The 26495-nt window shown below is 46.0% G+C and overlaps 1 protein-coding gene across 15 annotated transcripts in view; it reads right to left on the reverse strand.

Moving 5' to 3' along the window:
- Ppp2r2b (protein phosphatase 2 regulatory subunit Bbeta) overlaps nt 1-26495 on the reverse strand; it is a 410600-nt gene that overhangs the window by 10922 nt on the left and 373183 nt on the right. For all 15 annotated transcript variants that reach the window (XM_028881723.2, XM_028881726.2, XM_037197121.1 and 12 more), the window contains one exon: nt 2474-2643. In XM_028881723.2, coding sequence (XP_028737556.1) covers nt 2474-2643 — 170 coding nt within the window. The remainder of the gene's footprint in view (nt 1-2473; nt 2644-26495) is intronic.

The following is a 26495-nucleotide window of genomic DNA, read 5'->3' on the forward strand; positions in this document are numbered from 1 at the left end:
TGTGGAGTGCTGGGATTAAAGGTGCGTGCCACCAGTACCTGGCTCCATCCCTTCTTGTATCTCACAAGGACTCAGCTCCCTGGCTTGTCTCTCCACTGTTTATTCCCGCCAGCACCCAAACACTGTAACTTCCTTCTGCCTGCAGCCCACATTCCACCCACCCAGCTACTCTGTTTTCATTCGAGATAAAATCTGCCGAGAGTAGCTAGCTTCTGCGCTCACACCCTCTCTGCACAGTCTCTTGAAGTGACCTGATCAGATGGCCCTGTGCCACACACTCTTCTGTTAGGGTACTGGTAACCTCTGCCTGCATGTGGAAGCCAGCATTCAATGCTAAGCCCCGCCCCGCCCCCACCTTTTTTTTCTTTTGTTTAGCAACAGCATGGTTGGTGGCTGTTTCCACCCTGAGATTTTATCCACTTGAACACACCTCTGAGTTTTCCTTATACCTCTCTGGCCCCTCCCCCTCAGTCTCCTTTGCCAAATCATCTCCCTGTGTTCAACCATGAGAACACTTGGCCCCAAGAGCATGCCCCAGTTTCTTCTTTAAATGTGCCCAGGGGGCTTCTTCTAATTCTACTGGTTTTGAGGACCTTTCCTGTACTTTCCCTGGGCTATTCACCTCTCATCTGTTTGTGTTTAACATGTTTAAAAGAAAACTCTCAATCTCCTCATCTAAATCAAAAGTCTACTCCACCTCTAGTGGTTAAAGATGGTAAACCATGGGCTATCTCCCAGCATCTCCCCTCTTACAACATCAGATTCTAAACGATTTTACCTTAGAAACTACATCAGAAATCTGGGGACCTCTGTTGCTCACCCCCTCATCTGAGATGCTATCACCCATTTGCCAAAGACTGTGTGCTGGCTGATTTTGTGTCAACTTGACACAAGCTAGAGTCATCAGAGAGGAAGGAGCCTCAGAGAGGAAATGCCTCTGTGAGATGCAGCAGTATGGCATTTTCTCAATTAGTGATCATTGCTGGAGGACCCAGACCATTGTGGGTCCTGGGTTCTATAAGAAATCAGGCCATGGGGAGCAAATCAATAAGCAGCAGCCCCTCCCACGTCCCACCATGGCCTCTGTATCAGTTCCTGTCCTCCAGGTTCCTGTCCTGTTTGAGTTCCTGTCCTGACTTCCTTCAATAATGAACAGCAATATGGAAGTGTAAGCCAAATAAACCCTTTTCTAAGCCCCAACTTGCCTTTTGGTCATGGTGTTTCATCATGGCAATAGAAACCCTTAAGATAGAGTGTAAAAATGTTCAAATTTATTCTTTCTGTCTCTTCACTTGTCTCTGCCAAAGGTTTTCCTCCCCAGTACAACTAGAATGATGTTTTAAAATCATAGTGACAAAATGTTCTGGAGTTGGGCACAGCTCTGCAACTCTGAATATCCTAAAACCCAGGGAGTTATGTATTCTGAAATGAGTGAATATTGTGATAGATGAACTGTATCTCAAGTAAAACAATATCAATCAAATCTGTCTGCCTAGATTCCCCTTTCCCTGCCTCATTTCTTTTTATCTAATTAAAGATATATAAAAATAAGAGCAGTTATTTCTGTCCCTTGATCCATCTTCTCCTTGTCCCTTGCCTGGCTTTTTTAAAATCCTTTCTACCTTCAGGTCTGTTCAAGCTCTTTCAATAAAAATACCCTGGAGCAATGCCTTTGATCCCTCCAACAGTGATTCTGCCACCCTCTACCCAGTGCTTAAGGCAAGAACTTCTTACATGAGTCCTTGACTTTTCACCCTGTCACAGTCTAGGAGAAGCAGATGCCACTGCCTCTCCACCCTCCCTCCTTCATCAGCCCACATCAGCACCATCTCCTTCCCTGCAGTCTGTCTGTCACACTGTAAAGTGAAAGCCATTGTTTTCAATGCCATTTCCTGGTAGAAAACCTTTCTACAGATCTCCACGGTACCCAGCCAGAGACAAGTAAAGCTCTCAGTACTAGAATTTATAGGACCAGGCCCTGCTTTTGTCTTCAGGCTCAACTGTCTGCCTGACTGTTCAAGGAAAACTTTTCCAACCACAGTTCTCTTTACCCCAGGTCTTTGGCCATGGTATTTTCTAAGTGCATGATTTTGCTAACTAGCTCATGGCGGTTTTGTCCTCACCTTCCTTATCCTGAAAGGTTTCTCTGCCTTGGGCTCCCCGGGTCTCAGCACCATCCCTTGCACAAAGGCAGTGAGCTCCTTTGTTTATCAGTCAGTTTCCTCACTAGAGAGCTTCATGAGAGCAAGGCTGTGCTTGGCTTGCTCACTCTAGCTATGGTACCCAACCCATGTAACATTTTCAGGCTGTAACTGTTGCTAGTCCCCATGCATCCTTATCTTAAATCCTATGGCACTTGTAGCCTGTAGTATTTTATGTAACACATCGCTATGAACAGCCTTCTATCTCTCTGCACTGCAACCATTTGCAGGCAGTGGCTGATGTAGAAGCCCACAAAGGGAGTGTTCTGTACCTGGTAAGTCTCGATGGGGCGATTTTCCATGTTGAGATCCCAGACTTTCACGGTCAGATAGTCTCTGGTCATGATATACCTCCCACTGTGGCTGAACTTCACATCCGAAATTGAAGAGATAATTTCAGAGAAAAACGATCTGTTGCTTGGGTCTTCCGGCTCTTCAAAAACTGTAGAACAAAAGAAAAACAAAAGCAAAGCATGATGAATACAGCACAGGCTTGTGAACAGACTCTAAAGTTGGGCCAGCCGGAGAGCTAACAGTGAGCTCAGAGTTTCTATGTAGGGCGGGTGTCTGTGGAATATAAAGAAGTTGCCAACAGTGTTAGCTCCCTGGAAACAGAAAGAAAAAAACAAAAACAAACAAACAAACAAAAACCCCAAACCTGATGGACTGCTGTGTTTTCAAGGAATTGGCATGGGACCTAACACTCTGCTTGCTGGGACACTGCTGTAAGAAAACCCAAGATCTGGATCACATTTGCCCTCCTCTCTGGATGTCATGTGCATGTCCATACTTGGAGACATCTCAGGATTCTTTTTTCTTTTCCTTTCATCTCCCCTCCTTTCTTCCCTGACTATGGTGATATTTTATTTGGGCTGAATGTGATTTTATTTGTACGTTAATAAACAAAGTTGCCTGGAGATCAGAGGTCATAGCGAGCCATAAGCAGAAGTCAGGCGGTGGTAGCACACGCCCTTATAATCCAATTACATGGCAGGCAGAGTCTCTGTGTGGTCAAGGACACAGCCAAGCATGGTGACACGAACCTTTAATCCCAGTACCAATCATAGAGACCTGGAGGTCTGTATAGACAGGCAATGACGAGGAAGTCATGTAGTTGGGCTAAGAGCCAGAAGGCAGAACAGGAAAGCAATAAAAGTGCAGGTTAGACAAGAAGGGGTCTCTCTCTCTGGGGAAGCTAAAGCTAGTCGTGGCTATTGCTCTGATCTCTTTGGCTATTTCCTAAGACTGTTTAGAATTTCGTCTACACCTGTCTCTTCTCCATTTCCTTTTTTATGGTGTTAGTGAGCAAACCCAGAGTCTTAGGTATGCTAGGCAAGCACCGCTTAGCTACATCCCAAGATCTTGGAGTCATTTTACATGCTTAAACATTTTTTTTCAGTTTTTTCCTAAAACATGTAATCTATATTACTCTAAAATACAATGCAAAAGTCAGTGGTTTTATGTATCATGATGTATTTATGCAATTAAACCACAATCTAAATTCAGATGTTTCTACCAACTCCTTCTCAAAACAAAACAAAAACCACCAGAACAAAACCCTTTATTTCCCATTCCTATAACTCTAGGCAAATATTAATCCACTTTCTGGGTTCTTTATGCTAGCAATTTCACATAAATGCAACCATAGAACATAGATCATTTGTGCCAGACTTAACAGACCATACTATTTGCAAAGTTCACCATGTTGTGGCATGTTCTTTGCCTGGATAAATCATTGCATGGGATTGCAGTGTTCTGTTGACCCACTGATAAGTTGATGAACATTTGAGCTGTTCCCACAGACACAAATAATGGCACTGTGAATATTCATGTACAGCTTTTTGTACAAGGACATGTGTTTTCATTTTTCCTTGGATTGTGGTGTAGGAAAGCTCCAGACTCTCTTAGGTCTAAGGTTAGGTTGTCCTTTGGGTGACTTAGGTGCCCCAGGTGTCCTTACATGTAAATGGCGGCTGCAATGTCCTTCATGAACGTTGTCCACTTACTCGAGGTTTTAGAGTCTCAGGATCTCTCTTGCTGGCTGTGGCTGATTTCCACTTCTCATTGGCATTACTCCTCAGCACGTCCCTGAAACCTTCGTAAATGGCATCCAATTCTTCTTCTCTCTGACTTCCGTTAGGTACATGGGCTGTATCTTCAAATTTCCCTCTTTTACACAATGCCCGATGTTTTCTTATTCATTGATTCATGTTCTTCATGAACCATCACTACACATTTCACCTCTAGGGATCTTTTCTTTTTTTCTGATGCCCTTATCCTGGAACTCACTTTGTAGATCAGGCTGGCCTGGAACTCACAGAGATCTGCCTGCCTCTGCCTCCTTGGTGCAGGACATTAAAGGCATATGCCATCACACGGTGGCCCTTACCATATTTTCTATTGCTTGAACATTATTATTTAATTATATATGAGTTTGTTTCATCTCTTTAACTAGGAGGCAAGACTTTTGAGAGCAGGATTTTGGTTGCAGTTTTCCTTGTACCTATAGTCATGCTGACAGATGTTCAATAAAAGTTTGTTGCTTGACTAGGTCTAAAGCCAGATTAAGTAGTCTTTGACTGTTGGGTTCTTCGCTTGTGTTAAGTCTAACATATGCATTTGCCAATGAGACTCAGTTATAAAAATGGCAGTTGCTTATGGTTCAGCCTAGTAAATGTTACATGAAGGTCTGAGTTAGAGCCAACCCCTGGCCTGAGGTTGCTGGGTTAGCGGGCCTCCAAGGCAGCTTATTTCCTGTGTGTTCTTTCACTTGCATGGCAGAAGGCCATTCATTGCCGAGAGAGCCCAAGAGCAGCAGTTCCTTTTCAAACCTTGCTGCATTAAACCGGAACCAAATTCAAACATTAACACTCACAAAACAATTTAAAAGAACAAAAAGCCCCTCAGCAACGAGAATTAGGAAATTCACTGGAACAGGAGCAAGAGAGGCTCACTGTCTCAGGGAGGCATCCCCGAAGGGCCCTGGGTGCTGCCACTGCCCCTTACTGTTGTTACTGCCGATGATGCTGCCTCCTCCTCCTTCCTCCTCTTCCTCTTTCAGGAACAAACAACTAATCTATTTATCATACTCTTTGTAGAGAGAGTCACAGGCCTGGCAGTATTAGAGTGACCACCTGTAAAATCTGTTATCTATTCATTCTCTATCACTTGCTTGAGATAGGGTCCTACTCTGTAGCTCCTGGCTTCTGGCTGGCACCCTCCTAGTTGAGAACTACATGAGACATTTCCCATTTGTCTTAGCTCCCAGTAATGTTGTTAGCATTGGGATTTGGAAACTCCAAGTCAAATGTCTCATCAGCCAGAGGATAGGGAGAGTTGAGGAAGGAGGCAGAACATGCTATGTGCTGCACACAGTCCACACCTGTCCTCATCCGTGACTGACTGTGGACACTGTATTGATTGTTGTAGCTTGTTTTCCCACTTGCCAGATAGGGCTTCACGTTGCTTAGCACATGACCTTGCACATAGTAGAGCCTCAGTAAATGCCGGTCAGTATTTTTATCATTATCAGATTCTGCTCTGTGATAGCCTGTAGTAGCCAGTCATATTTCATTCATCAAGACGGAGCCCCCTAATTGGCTAGCCAATACCAAATGGCCAGCTCTGAAATAATAATACATACAAGCAATGGTAAATGGATTCAGCAGTTCATAGGACTGGAGGAGACACATGTTGTGCAGTCACACAAATTTAGCTACAATTGTGAATTGAGTTCTACCATGTTATAAGCTGTGTATGGTGGAAATAAAAGAACTGGGGAACCACTTCTGCTTCGGTGTCAGAGTTGTTCAGATTTTGCTGAAAACGTGGCAAACAGGATCTGTTCCCTCAATTTTCCCCAGAGATCCCCTTGGCTTGGCACCAGAAGTCTGCTGAATTTCAGGGCTTCCAACCAGATTCCAGGAAAAAGACATGAAAGAAGACAAGAAGGGACAATGGGAGACGAGACAAGCTTTGATGTCTACGAGGAAATGGTCCTGATGGGAATCATGGTAGCCTAGACCTACTCAATGGAGATATGGCAGATTCACCATCAGGGCACATGTATGTGTTTTATAGATGCCAATATAACATAAGCTACCATTTCTTACTCCTTGAGATCTATGTCCTTATGTATCTATCTATGTGCCTATACGTCTATTATCTCATCTAATGTTCAAATGTCTGAGCTGGCAACTACCACTCTTCTCATTATAGCACAAGGAACAGACCAGCAAGGTTGAGCAAGCCGCCCAGGATGCTCCTCCCACCTGTCCACTCCACACCGTGTGCTTCCACTTGCTCTGTTCCCATACTCAGGCTGACCCACATGCTCATGTCCGGGATGTACTTAATGTATTACCACCCACGTGCCTTGGACTCTCCTCCCCTCCCCTTCCCACTCCCATCATGGGACACTGAGTTGAGTTCAGGTTGGGATGAATTAGCTCACTCTTAAAAAATACCTCTTGAGCTCCTATGTACTGCATGGTATGAATTCATTCAACATTCGTAAGTCTTTCAGCCTCTTTCCCATGAATTAACCAGTCAATACAGGTGTCCCCGTGGCCAAAATCTGAACTTGGTCTGCTTCCAGCCTATGATTCCTCCTCCTTTTTTCTTTCTTATTGTTACATATATACATACATATAATTATATAAATACAACCTGCTGAGTCCATTCAGTGTCATCTCTGCAATAGGCCATCTCTGGACTATCATGTCTTTGGTTTAAATGTCTCATTTCAGTACCACCACCACCTTGGCTTTGATGACCTTGATGGATGAGAGGGATGCAAAGGTTTGCTTGTGATGACGAAGGACTAGACCCAGACTCATGCTTGGGTTTTACAGTGCTCACTTCTGCTGACATCTCTTCCACAGAGAAGCACAGCTGGCAGGCTCTTCCATTTGGAGACAAGGTTGACTATTTCTCCATAATGGGGACACAATTGGCAATTTCCATACGGAAGTGAAGCAGATGGCAATTTGGCTTTGGAGATTTGCAGGCAAAAGTTTTGCCCCTGGAGAGAAGAGGCTCACCAATGGAGATGCAGCCGGCAAGGTTTACTGTACAGAAGACAGGTCTACTAATTTTGCTCAACGAGAGAACTGGACCATAGTTTTCCCACAAAGGGTAAGAACTCCCGATGGTTGCTAACACCAGCCTTTGCCCAGCTAAGAACAGTGAGAGAAATAGTTTAAGATTTAGTTAGTAGATATACTTACTGTACTTAATATACTTAGTGCCCTCTTCCCAGACATGGGCTAGAGACTGGGAATTGAGATCATATTTAGCATTGGAGGATTCAGAAATGGGAAACAGTGAAGCTCAGTGGCTTAATCCTTGTGATAGGCTTTTTATACAACCTTCATTGATTCCACACATAACCATTCCTCAGTGAACTCTGCAACCACATGATGCCTGGCACAGAATAAGTGTGTTGTGGGATAATCTTTTTGTACCCTGTGAAGTTGTGTCTTTGCCAAGGTGCCTTCTGATTGGTTCAATAAGGAGCTGAATGGCCAATAGCTATGCAGGAAGAGGTTAGGTGGGATTTCTTGGCAGAGAGAAAAGAAGAGCTGAATCAAGGCACAGAAGAGATGCCAGAGGATACAGAGGGGAAGCAGGGCATGCAGGAGGAGAGGTAAAAGCCATGAGCCACATGGCAGCACATGGATTAATAGAAATGGGTTAAGTTATAAGAACTAGTTAGAAACAAGCCTAAGCTAAGGCTGAGCTTTCATAATTAATAAGAGGTCTCCATGTCCTTATTTGGGAGCTGGTGTCTGATTAAAAAGTTTATTACATAAGTGAATACAGAAGCCATCATATCTGCCCCTAAGTTTTACATATGACTCTTAAAAAAATTCCTTACATGTATTTCCTTCACAAATGTCTCAAAGTAAGCAACCAAAGCTAAACACTAAATATGAGCCCCAAACTCATTTTGGGGGACTGGGGAGGGCTCAGTGGCCAAAATACTTGCTGCACAGGAGTGAGGATCCCTAAACCTGGACCCTCAGCATCCATGTAAAAAGCTGGGTGTGGCAGTGCACATCCGAAACACCAGCCCTGCTGATGTGGGGAGGCAGACTGGCAGATCCTGGGGACGTGCTGGCAAGCCAGCTTAGCCAAAATGGTGAGCTCCGGTTCAGTGAGAAAGCCTGTCCAAGACAGTGAAAGAAAGAAACAAAAAAGAAAGAAAAGAAGGAAGAACGGGAGGAAAAGAAAGAGAAGGTGGCAAGGTGATCGAGTGACACCCAACACCTACACACACACACACACACACACACACACACACACCCCTCATTTGCCAGCCATGGTGTTGTACACCAAGGCAGCGAGGGCTTCTTATCAACACTCTCTTTCAGAAATCAAGAAAGGGCGGGTAAGACGGCTCAGCGGGTGATGGTACTTGCCACCAAACCTGAGGACCTAAGTTCACTCCTTGGAACCCACAGGATGGAAGGAGAGAACTCATTCCTATAAGTGGTCCCCTGACCTCCACATGCATCCAGAGCACACAGGTCCCATTCCCCCAATAAAAATAAATACTAAAAAAACAAAACAAAACAAAACAAAGTATGCTTGGTGATGGTGGTGGCGTGCCCCTTTAATCCCTGCACTCGAAAGGCAGAGGCAGGTGGATCTCTGTGAGTTCAAGGCCAGCCTGGTGTGCAGAGCGAGTTCCAGGACAGGCTCCAAAGCTACACAGAGAAACCTTGCCTAAAAAAAAAAAAAAAAAAAAAAAGTCTCAAAAAAAAACCCCTTCCCCCCAAAACCAAAAAACCAAAGCAGCATGAATAACACCTGATTCAGTTAGAAGACTCCAAAATATGCAAAAGCTTTACAGAGAGAAAGAAGCGACAAGGGCAGCTGAAAGCAATCAAGAAGCATTTAAAGCTGTAAACCACTTCAGGCTCTGGAGGCTCCTGTTGCCGTAATCCACCTCTGCCCCAATAGCACAAAAGCAAAAAACATATTAAGGGAAGAAATGAACACTAGGACTCAGCTCAGGGACACCAAGCTTTCAGTTTCATACCATGAGACACTCCCACCAGGCATGGCACATGACCCTAAGTCAACAAGTACGAGGGACCCACACGGCCCACAGAGGCAGAGGGTACACAGATTAGAACGGGTTATATGAGTGAGCAGGAAGAGCAAGGTTCCTGTGTTCCTCCAACAAAGAACGGACCTCCTTATTCATTGTGACCGGGGTCTGTGTCAGCCCTCATTGGAAAATGCGGGCCATTTTTTTTTTCCTGTGGTAGACAGAATACTGGCACTCTACCTTCTAAGATGTCCATATCCACATCCCTTCCTTGAACTTGCACTATGTTGCAGACAAGGTCAATGAAGACTGTAAATTGACAGAGTGTTAAGTTGAGGGGGGGGGGAATCTGGGTTGTAGGGGCCCACATTTGGAATCCCAGAACTTGGGAGACTGAGGCAGGAGTTCTAGGCTAGCCTGGGCTACAAAGTGAGACCAAGTCTCAAGGAATGAACACACACACACACACACACACACACACACACACACACACACACACTCCAAGCCTGTGAAAACTATAAGAAGGTGAACTCCTCGTACTTGGAAGGCTGTGGATAGAAGGACTATTAAGTTGAGAGAACTTACCTCAGAAACTCAAACAGACCACAAAGTGATGTTCCCCTTTATGGTGGGCCTGATGTAATGACGATCGTCCTCATGGCTCTACTGTCACCCTGACTTTGGCCCAATGGGGCTCAAGTCAGAAATGACTTCCAGAACTCTGATTTCCAGTCCCTAAGTCCATTAAACCCGCGATAATTTGGGATAGCAGCAATAGGAAACTAACGCCCCCTTTCTCATATCATCAGCAGAGACGGGGGTGGGGGTTGGGGGATGGGGGTGGGAGGGTGGAGGAGGCAGGGGGAGGGGTGGTGGTGGTGACAGGAACTCAGGAGCTCTCTCCTCAACTTCTCCCAGCCGCTCCTTCTCCCTGGGTCACGCCGACTCCCCCCCCCCCTCTCTGGATACTAAAGAGCCCACTCTAAGCAGCTGTCTTGGCAGGGCTGGGAGCTGCCGAACCACCTCAGATTAGCTACCTTCTCCTCTGCTGCTGCTAAGCTCGCCTTCTGACCAACCACGGAGACGGTTCAGTGGGAGAGCACGACACTGCACAGCACCCAGCTGTGTCCTAGATGAGTGATCCCAAAGCAAGGCTCCTCCCTGCCCACAGACAGTCCCCACTGTCCCCAGCCAACAGGCCAGCCCACCCTGGGCCTTGGGTCAGTGTGTCAGCATTCCCGTAACATTCTCTTGGGTTCTAGTACTCCACTGAGGCCTGTCTGGTCTACTCATCATCTGCTTCAGGGCCGGGCAGAGTGTGAACAAGGCGAATATACACAGACAGGTAGTGGAGACTATGGGTTGCTTGACCTGAGTGTCTACACAGCCCATACACGTGGCAATTTCTGCTCGGCTCAGTTGATTGCTGACAGGCAGGAGGAGTGTGGCTCCCCCATAGTCAGTGTGTATCAGCTGAGATGTCTACACTTTTCTGGCCTTCCTGAACCACCCAAGTGCCTGTGTTGCCTCCTTCCCAACTTACGGCAAACTTGGCTCAACTTCAAGCTTGTATTGTGTGTGTGTGTGTGTGTGTGTGTGTGTGTGTGTGTGTGCGTGCGCGCACGCGCTCATGTGTGTGGGTTGCATAGGTGTGTTCATGTGGGTGTAGGACAGAGGTCAACGTCAGGTGACTTAGAGCTTGCTTATTTGGACACTGGCTGCCCCATAAGCTCCAAGGATCCCCAGTGTTGGGACTTCAGGCATGTGTCATTGTGAGCAGCTTTTTGTGTAGGTGCTGGAGAACAGAATCGGGCCCTCATGTCTGAGCGTCACTGCATGACTCAGTCGCCTTCCAGCCCCTCTTCCTATTGTTTTCAAAAGTCTGTATTTCTTTTAGATCCACAAGGAGTTTAGGAACTTCCAGTTCAGGGAATGGGCTTCACAGAAAGCAAGCATTGGTGATAGCAACAGCACCCATCAGCTGCCTGGCACAGCACAGAGGCAGAATCATCTTTACTTCATAGCTGAGGAAACAGGATGGGGAAACTGGGCCCCACAGGACCCCATGGTCCCTGAGTGCACACATTGTAAGGGCTCATTAGCTCGGAGGGTGGAACCTCCTTGTGCCGGAGCCTCAGCCGGAATCTGTGATCTAAAGGGAACGGAAACGAGACCGTGTGCTTGGCTTAGCCCTGGCCTGTCAATCTCAAGCCAGCATTTGGGCTAGCATCCACAGAGAAGTTCATTAACTGTGGGCCTGTTTGTCGTCCTTTTGTGAAGAACAGTCATTTATTAGCTAAGCAGGTCGGGTCCCTTTTTGAGACCTGCCATTCTGGAAGGATATTGATTGAGGGGGATCTTTGAGTACATTCTCTCCAGCAGGCAGGAGCGATAGGAGGCGGCTCCAGTCCAGACAAGATGATGAGTTGGCAGTGGGGGTCTCGACAGGAGCCTAATGAAGAAATCTGCTAACGGGCAGGCCTGGCTTTAGGAGGGCTCCTATTGGTCTTTTACTCCATTATAACCCTCTCCTTGCAAGGCTAGTGAGGGGCAGAGGCCCATGAGGGTCTTATCTTTCTATCTACAGAACTGTTCTTTCCTAAGGCCAGGGGTGCCAGGGGCTCCAGGATCACGATGGCGGGTGTCCTCAAGTCCTCGGAATCCTGCCACACATCACAGGTTAGAGACTCAGGCCTCTCCGCTCCACCCCCTTTCCCCTCAGAAAGAGCTCTCTGTGCTCCCTCCTCCTCTGTCTCTGATAGATAATTTGTTCCCAACAGGAAGCTTCTTGCAGCTGTTCCAAGAGCAGCCCCAGCCCCCCAGGGAGCCTCTGCCCAGGTGGAGGAGATGGCGAGTGAGTGGCCCGTTATTAGGGGTGATCACTGGGAAGCTGGTTGTCATGGCACCGTGGAGGCTAAGGCTGCACTCTCAAGCTGTCCCTGTTTCCCAGGATTTATACATAATCATTGCTAGGAGAGGCAGACACACGGAGGGGAAAAAAAAAAGAGCCACAGCCTGCTGACAGCAATCTCTTTGCAGACCAAGGTGAGCAGTTCACGCTGAGTAGGGCGGTCCATCTCAGCAGGGAACAGGCATTGCAAGGACCCTATATGGGCTGGCCACAGCCTTACTGTTTTCTCACAGACAGTCCCCACTGTCCACAGCCAACAGGCCAGCCCACCCCGGGCCTTAGGTCAGTGTGCCAGTGCATTCCTGTAATAGCACGTGGCCAATAGGCCAAGCTACAGCATCTACTAAAGGCTAAAGGCTAGGCAGAGCCATGGAGCTCATCAGAGCTGTAGCGTGGACCACACGGCCTTGACAGTACCAGGGGCAGAGCTGTAGACACTGAGAGGGTAGCCGTGGCAGAGAGAGGCAGTGCTGACAGCGACCACAGTGCGGGGGTGGGGGTGGGCTGCAACAACAGAGGTTTCAGTGGTAGAAGCAGCAGTGGCGGGGTTATTAAGGGTCAAGGGGTTAGACACCCTTGGCCCGAGAAGAGTAACGCCAGCTGCGGTCAAGGGTGAAGGAATCTTCACTTCCAAGGCCCGCACACAAGCTCTGACAGGTGTTACCACAGGACTAAAGGTCTTAGGACCCATGGCCTGTGTGAGAATTGTAACACCAACGGGTGTCCCCCACTGCCGCTCCTGCCTGTCTACTGTCACTGATGTCAAATTCCCAGGGATACAAAAGCTTCCACGACCAGCCCAGAAGAGCTTCTACCTTCAATACAACTTCCAACGGGAGCAGGAGGACCCCAGGCCAGTAACAGTACCATCCTTAAGTTTTATATATATGTACACACACATATACATATACACTTATATACACACATATATATGTATATATCAAATCATAATTTTAAGACTCAGTCATAGATCTATGGGATGAGTCAGGGGGTACAGATGTTCGTCACAGAGCCTGAGTTCTAACCCTGGAACATGGTGAAAGGGGAAAGGGGAAAACCCGCTCCCAGAAGTTGTCCTCTGACCTCCATACATTAATGTGGCACTAATGCATGTGTAAGCACATATGTACACATGTACACACATATAAATTAAAATGTAAAAACATTAGAGTCTATTACATAGGTTCTTAAAAATTTCAAGAAAGCTTATAGGAGAAAAGTTTAACAAGAATAAGCATTATTAAATGAATGTAACAATAAGACAGCTTCTAATAATGTATTTTTATACCTACAGATGAAAGAATCACTAACCCTCACCAAAGCAGCTTTTTTTTTTTTTTTTTTTTTTTTTTTCCAGTAGATGGGAGTTAACACAGAGACCTGCTGGACACTGTGCAGAAAGTGAGAGACTTCGGAGCACTCAGTCCTGAATGGGATGTCTTCATCAACCCCATCCCCCACTTTAAGACTCAGGGATCTACGCAGAAGAAGGGGAGGAGAGACTGTAAGGGCCAGAGGTGGTGATTTTAAGGAAATGACATTTTGCAGACTAAACAACATAGATGTGCTTATGAACCCACAGAGACTGTGACAGCACACACAAGACCTACAGAAGCTCAAGCCAGACAAAGTCTCATTACAGAGGAAGGAAAGCAGTATAGCATCCCACCCCTAGCCAACACGCTCTTTACAAGTGATAGCTGCCTGGAGAAAGGAGATCCTATTTCTCTAGTGGAGTGGTACTGGGTATATCAACCACACTCCAGGGCAGGCTGCATGTTCAGGAGCACAAATTGGACTTCCTTCCTTCCTTCCTTCCTTCCTTCCTTCCTTCCTTCCTTCCTTCCTCCCTCCCTCCCTCCCTCCCTCCCTTCCTTTTCTTCTCTCTCTCTCCCCCTCCATCTTTTTCTTGCTCCTTTTTTTAAAGCAAGAGAAATAATGTAAAATTGAGTGGAGTCAGCGGTTGGATGGGTCTTGGAAGGGGGTGGATGGGAAAGAATACAATAAAATATGCTGTATGAAATTCTCTAATAAAAAAATCATTATTATGTTATGAGAGACATGACATTTGACCTCACATCATTCCTTCATATGTCCAACAGTATGGTGCAGTGTCCATGCTAGGCTAGGCTCTGTCTCTGGTCCTCTACCATGAGTAACTCCCCGAGGGCAACAGAATGCATTTGACTAACTGGTACCAGTTCACAATTCTGTGTCCAACAATGACAGGAACACAGGAGATTCTTAACAGAGACTGACAGTGTTTGGGAACACAGGGGATAGTTTGGGGATAAAGGCACGCAAAATCATTTTTCAGTTCAGTTGTTTCACACTATATTCAGAGTGAACTTTTTTTTGTGTGTGTGTGGTGCTGGGGACTGATCTCAGGGTGAGCCAAGAACTCTACTGTGAGGCCACACGTGCAGCTGTTCGGCTTGCACAGTCTGTAGTTAGTTAGCATCTGCTGTCCTTGACATTGGGAATCTAAATGTCATGTTCAGCTTAAAACGAACTTTATGTTAGAAATACCTCAGAATTTCCTGTCCTGCATTAGCATTAGCCTTTCTATCCTGCCACGCTCAGCACAATATCATGTTAATATTTGCTTTGATTTCCATGTTTTCCCCCATAAGCTTAATGATCCCATTTTTTCTCCCTCACATGTAAGTTTTCAATGGACAACTTTGTCTCAGTGCAGGGATTTCCAAAAGCCATTACAATTTCAGGATATACTGGCTGACCCCAGGGCTAAGGATGCCCATACAGAAGTTAATTCCCATTGGAATGTTTATACTGAGGTTGAAGACAGAGAAGAGAGTATCCTTATGAGCTTTGTGGGGGGGAGTGAGCATTGCCTGCCCTCTGCTGCCTCTGGTCTGTGCTTGGGGATGATGGGAAGCAAGTCTTCATAGCAATTCAACAGAGAAAGACCTTGCAAGATAGGCTGATAGCTGTTTGAGGGGATGGCAGCACTCACAAGTCGGTTATTGATGCCACCTGCTGAGCTGTCAAAATAGAATTATGTGAACCACACAGGGGCTTGAATTAGTCAATATATTTAACACAGGTCAATTACACACATACGAGATCCCCACTTCTCTTCTCCACCTTTCAATGCACACAAGTGCCAAGGTTGATGGTAGTCATCATTTAAAGTAAGAAATAAACCGGATCACTGTAGTGCTCTACATAGCCTTCCCTGGATCTTGAATTCCTCAGCTACCAAAAACAAACAAACAATCAAACAACAACAAACAAAAAACTAAACCAAGCCAAACCAAGACAAGTCAAAGACATCCAGCCAAGGCATGCCCATGCCTGTAACCCTAGCACTTGAGAGGTCAAGGCAGGACTGTCTGGGCTAAACAAAGACTATGGCCTTTAGGAGTTTTCATTAAGATCGATGAAGGTAAAAGTGAGGGGCTTCCCAAGTTTCCCAGGAAAAATTGTGTCAATGCAAACATTTTATGAGTTTTTTTTTCCCACAAACCTTAGCACTCACAGAATTTATGAACTCTTCCTTCAGTTTCTTCTCCCTGTCTAATCTTTGCCAACCCACCAATGAGTCCCTTCATTTAGACCTGTGCTCGAACTGAAACCCTGGGTTGTATCCTTGTTTCTCTCTCTCTCTCTCTCTCTCTCTCTCTCTCTCTCTCTCTGTGTGTGTGTGTCTGTATGTGCATGCGTGTGCACGCACACGCTTGCATATATGCCAGAGGTCAACCTTTAGCAATGTTCCTCAGGAACCATCCATCTCGTTTTTTGAGTCAGAATCCCTCAATGGCTGTGGCTAGCCACATAGGCTAGGCTGGCTGGTTGTGACCCACCAGGATTACAAGCATGCCCCATCATGTCTGGCTTTTTGGCATGGGTTCTGGAGAATGAGATCAGATCGTCATGCATTTACAATTGCAAACCCTTACTGACTGAGCCGTCTCCTTAGCCTCTTTAGCCTTGGCTCTTGGCCTCACCCTCCACAGCCAGTTTACAAACAGACTCACTGCTTAAACTCCAGGTACTGCTCTGAACTATCCAATTTGACCTCTCAAGAACATTCTCACTCTTTTCCTTGTATTCTCTCTTTTTTTCCTGATGCTTCATTCTTAAATGGTCCCAGACACCCATCTACTTAGTTCCCTAAAACCTTCCTAGATGTCCCTTTCCCTAATATAGTAGCACTGAAATTTCTTACCATGTCCTCTGCACAGCTTATGGCATGAAGGGTACCAGTTGGGCAAACGGGAGTTCGGATATAGCTCCTCACATGTTCTAGGCTACCAGCTCCCCCCTGCCCCCAGCTGCTCCTTCTCATAACACAATGGCCAGTCCTTCTCGTCACAGTCCCACCCAGAGCCTCTGCTTTGCTACAGTCTCTGCTCCAGGGACTCTTTTCACCAAATCTGTTTGTCCAGGCGACTGGTGTTTGGTTCCTTCTCCGTGAGTGGATGCTGCAGGGGTGGAAGGATCTGTCTTTTTATTGCTTGGAAACAATAAACATTTACTGAATACACGAGTAACAGATGGTCACTACTTCACAGACTCCTCCCAGGACTCAAAAGTTACCTAGAAATTTCCCAACTTGTGAAAGTGTATTGTAGCTTTTGAAATTATGGCCTGTTTATTATTCATTTTTTTTTCTAATTTCAGTGCCTAGGAATCTATTTTTAAACTTAATGTAAGTTAAACATGATAAAGTGGGCCTTTTCCTCTATCTCTTTCTGTCTCCTCCATCCCTGTACCCTCTTCCCCCCGCCCCAGGAGATTGCAAACAGGGACCCTCACTTGCGAAGAGCATGCACTATCACTAATCTAAACCCCAGCTGCTGGAAATGCATTCTTAAAGTTAGAAATGAACGAACACAGTCAACTACGTCTTTATGTGAGTCTTCCCAGCTCTTCAAAGAGAAGCACCAGATGCAAACTATCATATTGCATGATTACAGACATTTGCCTCCTTAGAGGATTTGTTCAGCACTATGATATGTGCTTAGGGAGTCGTAAACAGTCTAGCCATAGGGGAGGTCTGACTTAGAAGAAACAAAACAGATCAGTGAGAACATGGCATTTAGTGTTCAGAGAGGGCATTAAAACTGACTTGGGAGCCCACGTCTTTTTGGTCCAATGTGTCTTTGCTGAAACTTGAGGGGTATGATGGGGAGAAAATTGGCTGCCACGATACCTACACCCTAACTCCTGCAGTCTGTGGACTCCTTCTGTGACAAAAAGGAAATTAGACTGGATAGGATTATGGTTGCTGATTAGTTGATCTTAAAATGAGATTGTTCCACTTCATCTGGGTGGATCTCATACAAACACAAGAGTCCTTAAAAGAGGGGAGGGTGCAGTAAAGAAGGCAGGAGGGTGGTGTTAGGTTCTCCTTTCCCTATTTCTGGATTCTCCAAGCCTGGGAAGGGGGCAGTCTCTGGAAGCTGAAAAACCCAAGGAAGCCAATTCTTTCCAGAACTCCCCACGGGAAGGCAGCCTAATTTTAGCCAGTAACACCCATGTTACATGTCTGGACTCCAGAATGGCAAGATGCCAGCTATATGAGGTTTAAAGCCAGTGAGGCTTTGTTACAGCAGCTCTAGGAAGCATCAGGTTTCCCCATATGCCTCTGGATGGAAGGGATGGGCTACCTTAGCATCCTGCCAGCATCAGCAAATACACTTGAGAGGCCAGGGACCCTCCCCAGAGAAAATAACTGCCAGGTTTATTCCAGAGTCCCTGAGTCTGGTTCCCTTGAACTCCACTACGAACGCTTGCCTGTGCCTATGACTAGTTTGTTGCTAATGGCTTATCACAGACAACATTGACAGCTAAGCCACCTCTGACCGCACAGGTGAGCCTTCCCATCTTGCACGTCTTGGTGTGGAGTAGGTGGGGTAGGCTGTAGCCACGTGTAGGTGCTAATTTCAACCTCTGCTGCTTTCTCACCCAAGACCTTGAGCAGAAAAGAGGGCAGGACCTGGGATAGTGTCAGCTGTTAATGAATGATACTCACTTTCAAAATTAATAAGCTTTCTAGTCCTTAGGAAAATCCACTCAACTGCAGTCTCCAGGATGACTAATTGACCGAACTGGTAAATTAATCAAAAATGGAAATGAAGATGGAAGAAGGGGGATGGGGTTCTATTTTTACTTGAATGTGAGGCTTGTCTGCTCTGTGGTTAATTGCTGCTAAGCTTGAATACTGTAGTGTGTGTGTGTGTGTGTGTGTGTGTGTGTGTGTGTATTCTGTTTCATGTATCAAGGCTATTTGGCTTTTCTCCAGGTGCAGTGTGCGTCTCTGTGTGTTTGTAATCCTGTCATCAGGAAAAAGCATTTTAATAAAGGGCTTTGTTTCTCTAACCTAACCAAGCTCGCCTACAGTAAACAGTGTTAATTATGCCCCAGATCAATACCGAACCCCCTTTGGAGGCTTTAGGATGAATCACAGCTGCAGTAAGAGTTGATGCCTTTGGACACATTCCATTAAGGGCTTGGGGAAGGAGACACAGGTTTATTCAGGGATCTAGTGGCTTACAGAACCTGGGCTTGGCAATTAAGTTTGTAGACAAGGGATGAGAGTGTATTTCACGTCCTGTGCAGAAGCTGACTTAACAGTGCAGCCAGAAATGTTTAGGCTAGGGCATTGGGCTGATGTAGGGAATATAAATTGCAGGCCCGTGAAATTATCTTTCTGGATACTAAAAAAAAAACAATCGTGCATTTCCCCCTGCCCTATACGCAGAAAGGCAGTGAATTCTCTGGGAAGTAGACAGACATGGGTTTGAATCTGGCTCTCGCCCTGGAATCTGGGGCAAGTTTGTTTATTTCTACATCTTATTTGTTAACTGGGCACTCAGGCCAACAATCTTTGTAAAAATTAAATAAGACATAGGAGAATTCAAAACAAATAACTCATGCTTCTGCATGCCTTCTACCTTTGGAGAGAAATGAAATTTCTGATTTATATTTTTGAGTTAGGCATCAAACTTGGCTGTTTTCACCTGCTGTTTTCTTAATGAGGCTATTCACTGAAACATTTTAGGATTTAAGGCCTGAACTACTGCCACTTTTACTTCCTCAGCACAAGGAGGATGGTTCTTAATCGTGGTCTAGACATGTTTACATACACTTCAGGATTGAAGTCTGAATAGAAAGTCTGCCTTGGTGGCATCTGAAGGGAGGAATTCCTATGGCCTTGATTTGGGCTATAGTCTTGCCCTTGTGGAAGGGCCTACTTGGTACAAAAGGACCACAGACCTCAGCCTGCTGGTGGAGCCACTGAAGGGGACCAGTGCTGTGAGGCTGCCCCCACTACTGCCATGGAGAGGTACTCTGGCTCCTTCCTCAGAACCTTCCATGACTAGTTGGCTCTCCTCTAAGTCCTGAGTACAAGCCAATCCCTCCCAATGGGGTAAGATGGCCACAGGCAGGCAGAATGGAGACAAGCCTGCAAGAACCACAGTGAAGCAGAGGTTCAGTTGAAGGACCGAGCCCATATTTGTGAGTGATGTGGCATCACATGATTGATTTCACTCAACAGATGCACACTACAACATGTCAGTCAGGACACTTTTCCTTTAATAGTGAAAGGCTGCCACAGGACTAAATCTTATGATCATTTACACAGTCTCATCTTTGTTGGCATCACAGAAGCATTTCATAACATTGGTCCTAGCAGCTTTCTATGCCATTCTCAATGCGTTGCTTACACACCTTGATTTCCTCTTACCCCTGGCAACTCATCTCCTACCTTCTTCTCCATACCCCATTGTTAAGTGTTGACATCCCTTTGGCCTTGGTCCTGGACCTCTACTCTTCTCTACCCACACTGTGTCTCTTTAATAGAACCATTCTGTCCCACAACTTGAAACATAATGATATAGTTATGACTCTTCAACTTTATACTTGTAATGTCTTCCTGAGCTTCCAGATCAATGTATCTAATGACCAAGAGGCTTTTCTAATTGGATGACTCATAGACAACGCTATCTGGAGACAGATAGAGAGGCAGGCTTGGTCTTTCTACAGTAAACCAGTTCCCTCTCTGGCTTCTTCACTTTAGTATCGTTCCATTATACATCAGCCAAACCAACATATGACTTCACATTTTCTCCTTACATCTGCCTCCCCATTTCAAATCTCTCAGTGAGCCCTCACAGCCTGACATTCTGAGTGAACCACGCCTATGTTCACTCATTTGTAGTGGCTATCATTTCTCTTGTGACAATGGAAGGAGTCTCCCAATTGGCTTCCTTGCTCCCAGTCTGGCTGCCCCACTTTTGAGAATTCTTTTAAGGTCATAAACACGCTCCAACATAGCTGTGCTCTTTCTGAGTATGTGTGTGTGGTATTCATCAGTATGGTGGCACATGCGTATGTATGAAGCCAGAGGTTGATGATGGGTGCCTTCCTCAAACACTCTCTACTTTATATACTGAGGCAGAATCTCTCAATGAACCTGGAGTTCATGGATTCAGCCAGTCTAGGTAGCCAGCATGCTCTGGGGTTCTCTGTTTCTGCCTTCTGAGGGCTGGGATTACAGGCAGGGTGCCATGCTCACTAAACATGTACATGGGTGCTAAGGGTCTGAAGTCCAGTTCTCATACTGGGTCACAAGCACTTTACCCAGAGTGAGCCATCTCCACAGACTCAGCCAAGTCTTTCTTTATGCTAGGATTTATTCTAAGAAATGTACTGTTAGGTGCTTTTGTTGTGCAAACAAAAAATTAATGGATAAGGTGTTAGTAGGTGATATAATCTTAGGGGACATTGTCATTGACCAAAATGATCCTGATGCAGCACTAGACTGTATTCACTTCCTGCTAAGGGCTCCTTATCTACTTGGAATGAAACCCATGGGCTTTTCCCAGGCTGCATGAAATATGGCTCATCACCCACATTTTTGTCTCTCTTTTTACACTGCTTTCTGCATGATCATCCCTGTCCTCTGGTCCTTGGTCTGTTCTTCAAACACAGGTGTCCCTGAGCTAGGACCTTCACTGCCACTGGATCCTTCCAATAATTCAGCTCTAGTTCAGAGGCTTGCCCTCACACCACCGTATGGAAACAGCTCTACCCCAGCTACTCTCTCACCCTGCCTCATTTCCTATTGCTTGCATCACTATCTGAAAATACACTGCTTATCTATATTTTGAATGTACTTGTTCTTTTGCCCCATGGAATGCCACCTTCTGGATGGCAAAAGTCACAAGATGTTTAATACATCTTAGTTGAATAATTGATTCCCCGTGTTCTGGTGAATTAGAGGAGAGATGCTGTGGAATAATTCTCTTGTACACTGTAAAGATTTGTCACTTGAGGGGCTGGAGAGATGGCTCAGTGGTTAAGAGCACTGACTGCTCTTCCAGAGGACCTGAGTTCAATTCCCAGCACCCACATGGCAGCTCACAACTGTCTGCAACTCCAAGCAAAACACCAATGCAAATAAAATAAAAATAAATATATTAAAAAAAATTTGTCACTTGAATTGGTTTAATAAAACACTGATTGGCCAGTAGCCAGGCAGGAAGTTTAGGCAGTGGTGACCAAACTAAGGATAATGGGAAGAAAAAGGGTGGAGTCAGAAGAGAGGCCAGACCACTACCAAACAAGCAGGATATATAAAAAATGAGGTAGTAAGCTATGGGACACATGGCAAAGCATAAATAAAAATATGGGTTAATTTAAATGTAAGAGCTAGTAACAAGCCTGAGCTATTGGTTGAGCATTTATAATTCATATTCAGCCTCTGAGTCAGTTATTTGGGACTGGATGGTCAGGCTAGGAAATGTCTGTCTTCAGAGAGACATGGACTGAATTCAGAGCACACACCCTGGAATGGCCAGTTCAGCTCTTGTTCCATGGATTCCCTGTAGCAGGAAGCAGGAAGCAAGTACACGGTCACAGGGCTCTTACAGTCCCTGAACAAAGTGAGCACACAGCATGGCTGTTATCAAGAGTGATGGGGAGATGGACAGAGAATCGCAAGGCCAGCATGATAAAAAGCCACAGAACCACACAGGCCTGGATCAACCCATCGCCATGCTTGTTTTCTATTCTCTACAATTACATCACTTTCTCTTGCTTCTGATTAAGCAATTATCAGAAGGGACTTCCCAGGGTTGGCATGAGGATGAAATGGGCCCACATTTGCGTATTTGGCTTGCTTCCTAGACATTGTAAAACATCACAATGGTTGATGACATTACTATGTCTTCACTATCACTGCCTATCCTCCTGGACTCAAAAAAGACACACTGGAGGAAGAGGGAGAGGGAGGGGGGGGGAGGAGGGAGGAAGAAGGAGAGGGAGGGAGGGAGGGTAGGAGAGAGAGAGAGAGAGAGAGAGAGAGAGAGAGAGAGAGAGAGAGAGAGAGATTTTTCATCTTGCACCATGTTATGTCAGACCCTGTTCTGAGGCTTCATGGGTGGTACTGCATTTAATCCTCCAACTACCTACAAGGCAAGTACAACCACTAGCCATTTTTTTTTTTTGCAGGTGAGAAAACAGGTAGAGAGAGGTAACCTGCTCAAGATTGCTCAGTTTGGCCAGTGTGTCCCAGGCTGAGAGTGGTCACCTTGTCTTCCTTGTACTCCTGACCCAGTCTCTGAGTCCACTCACTGCTGTCTGGAAGGAAAAAGAGTAAAGCTATCCTGGGCCTTGTGTGGAGGGGACACCAGGCAGGACTCCACATCACCTGTCACACCTCCTGTGCCTCTGATGGGCCCTTAGAAGTGTAGGGAGTGTTGCTTTTTCCTACAGATCCCATAGTGGAGTTAGGGCACTCCCCTTCTACTCATGGACTCTCTCTAAATTATACACATACAGCTCTAACCTAGTGTCAATCTAGAAGATAGCCTCACATTCCAGGCCATCCAGCATCCTTCCTTGCACATTTTGCAGCTCACTAAGTCATCACAGACAACTCACTTGTTCTCGTCTTCAAGTCCACAGAACCCTAGAAAGTCAATTCTCGCCACTCCTTCAGCATATCCCAGTCCCAACTGTGAGTTTCTCTGATTCTTTTTTTCTTTTTAACTAGTATGCAAATTCACGTTCATTTCAGACAGATAATGAAGACTTATTTTAAAACAAAGTTCTTTATAATTTACTATCAACATTTCTGCCCTTTTTATTTTATGTTGCTAACATGGTTTGACTTATTAATAAACTCAAATTCTACTTATTGTCACCGAAGGGTGACTTTTGAGCAGGAAACAGAGCAGCTCAGAATCTCTGAAACAAAAATCCTCTTTGGAAGGAAAACTGCTTCAGGACCACGGAAAGTTCCCAGACGGCATTCTCCCTGAAGTCAGGACGGTGAAGCCTTTCTACCTTACAGTTCCTGTGGTCTGTTCCTTTGGTCCTCCATCTCTGCACTGCTTTTCAAAAGGGCCACACTTCCTGCGCTCACGTGTCTGAAGACTGTGTGAGCCTGATGTCCGGGATCTTTTTCTGTCCTTACTGCCTGCGGGTAAAGCAATGGCCCACAGGAAGGGACAAGACCAGGACAGGAAGCTCCTGGGCCTGCCCACTTGCAGAATTTCTCATCTCTCCCTCCTGTAGGGGCCAAATTTTGCCACCCACAACTAACAGGCAGAGGTCCTATCTCGTCCCCATGCCTAAGAATGTGACTGTTTTTAGAGATCGGGGCTTAAAAGAGGACATGACATCACTAGATAAGCCCTAACCCAAGATGACTCTTATAAAGAAGGGGAATTTTGAACACACACACACACACACACACACACACACACACACACACACACACACACAGAGAGAGAGAGAGAGAGAGAGAGAGAGAGAGAGAGAGAGAGAAGAGAAGATGATGTGTACACACAGGGAGAAGATGGCTCTCCTGTCTGCTGACACCTTTCTGAGAACTGAGTCAGGGCCCAGTAAGATAGCTCAGCTGGTAAGAATGCCCGAAAACCTGTGCTTGATTCCAGAGTCCACATAAAAATGCTGGATACAGCAGCACATATCTGTAATCCCAGCATTTCTATGGAAACATGGGAGGCCAAGATGAAGGAACTGCTCAGGAGCTTGCAGGACAGCTAGACTCGAGGGCACAGTGCTCCAGAAGCAAGAGGAGAGACCCTGCCACACAGGTAAAAGGAGGCAGAGAACCGCCCCCTGAAAGCTGTCCACTGACCTTCATGTGAGCTTAGTGTTTACATGAACAGAATGAATAAAGATGTGGTACATGCATGCCCGCATTTACAACACATGCCCCCCACTAAACAAAATTTAAAAACTGAAAAAGAGAATTGTGAGACAGTAACATTTTGCTGTTAGTTAGTTGGCTAAAGCACTTGGCTAAAGCATCTTTGGTAAGTGGATACACCTTCTCTCATAGGTCTATGTACCATCCACCTGTCTCTCTCCCACAAGTGCTCAATCTGGCTGCACAGCAGTCATATGATAATTGAGGGTTATGGGTGGAAGGGTGCTCCAGACAAGAGGAAGAACTTACGCAAACACCCCGGGGCAGGAAGGGACTAAACATGTTGGCGGTACAGGAAAAGGGCCAGTGTGGTCAGGTTCCCTAGAGCTTGGAGGGTGGAGACGGGGTCGGAAGATGATCCTTGTGGGTGCAGGACAGGAGCTCGGGTTTCAACTCTTTCAGTTTTTAGGCTGGCTTTCACATCACCTGGCCAGTTCCTTCACCCACTTCCCAGGACGTGTGTGTGTGGAAAGAAAGAAGCAGGGTCGGTCCGGCAGAGAGAACCTCACTGTCATCGACACCCTTTGTCTCAGGCGCCTCAGACTACCAATGCAAACACCTCACTGCCGCCAGAAGCAATGGAAAAAAAAAAAATCAGAAAATAGAGAGGGAGAGGGCAAATCATCCCCTCCAACCCCTGCTGAGCATGCAGAGTGAGGGACATATGGAAATTAATATATTCGGCTCTGATAACACGGTTTTCCTCGGCGTTTTGATTAAACGCCGACGGTTATTAAATACCCTCCTCCTCCGTGCTCGTCTCCGAAAGCCAATGTTGCTTTTCATTTTGAACTCTGATGAACTGTCTCGTGCCGCTCACACACCTCGCCTGAGCCTCAGCCCACTGCAGGCTGGCATTGGAGGAGAATGAAGAAAATCAATATGAGATGTCAGGCAGGAGGTCAGAACACGGGCCTCCCCAGTTGGCAGGAGCTGGGGCTGGGTGGCTTTGGAACAAAAAGAGGTGTGCCCTGAAGAAGGTCAGCTTTTTGGCCCAGTCAGGAAAATGAATCTATTTCTTCTTAATTAGATTAACAGGCCGGTGCCTTGTAGTGAAGAGCTGGGCTGGGCTGGAGGGGGTAATGGGCAGGTTCGATGAAGGCTTGCAATGCACTCACTCACTAGCTCCTGGGTCTTCCTAAGGACTGTTCTCGGGACTTTGATCTTGTAGGGGTGTGTGGCACCAGGGCTGGAGAGAGCAGCAGACCCTGGGGCTCCTGGGTGTGTGTCCTGATAGTCTTCCTGCTTCTGTGGGCATAGATGACCCTTCCCTGTACTCTTCCCACTCCTTGGTCTTTACATTTCAGATCAGTAATCAATGCTTTGTGAGGTCCCCATGATACTAACTGACAGCATAACATGCTACTCTTTCATGCCACTCAGTGCACAGGCCATGCTCTATTTGTTTGTAATTCTCTAATGGAGGCAGGCAGGTGTCTCTAATCTTCAATGTGCTTAATTTTCTCTGTCAACGTGACTGGTCACAGGTGCTCAGCTTCTTGGTCTGACATTCTGGTGTTTCCGCAAGGGCGTTTTGGGAGAAGTTTAACATTTAAATTAATAGACTGAATAAATATTGACCTCTTAATGTGGATGAGCCTCATCCAATCAGGCGAAGGGCTGATTGGCAGAAAGTGTTGGTCCTCTTGTGAGTGTCCACCTGACTCTTTCCACCTGACTGATTTGGGGGGTTGGGATGATTACCCATTGGAATTGAATTGAGGCACTTGGGTCTTCAGCCCAGTGGCATGTGGAATGGAAGACCGCCCCCAATCCCAGAACTTTAGCTTGCTGACTGCAGCAGATCTGAGGATTCAATCTTCATATGTGAGCCAGTTCCTAATAATAAATCTCTTTATACATGCCACCCACCATTCCCCCTTCTCTGCAAGACCTTGCTAATACAGTGAGCTCCAAGAGACAGAGGAAGAACATCTGCTTTTGCTCATCCTTGTGTCTCCAGAGTTGGATATATCTGGCATATGGTACGTGCTTGGTGAATATGAATAGTGAATGATGGGGCCTCCTGTTTCTGGCAAAAGGGTAGAGGTTCTGACTACCTTACAGCTGCAGGCTTCGGGGCTTCTGGAAGAGGATGGAAACCATTCTGGT

This window comes from Peromyscus leucopus, chromosome 19, assembly GCF_004664715.2.
Source record: "Peromyscus leucopus breed LL Stock chromosome 19, UCI_PerLeu_2.1, whole genome shotgun sequence".
Lineage (NCBI taxonomy): Eukaryota > Metazoa > Chordata > Mammalia > Rodentia > Cricetidae > Peromyscus > Peromyscus leucopus.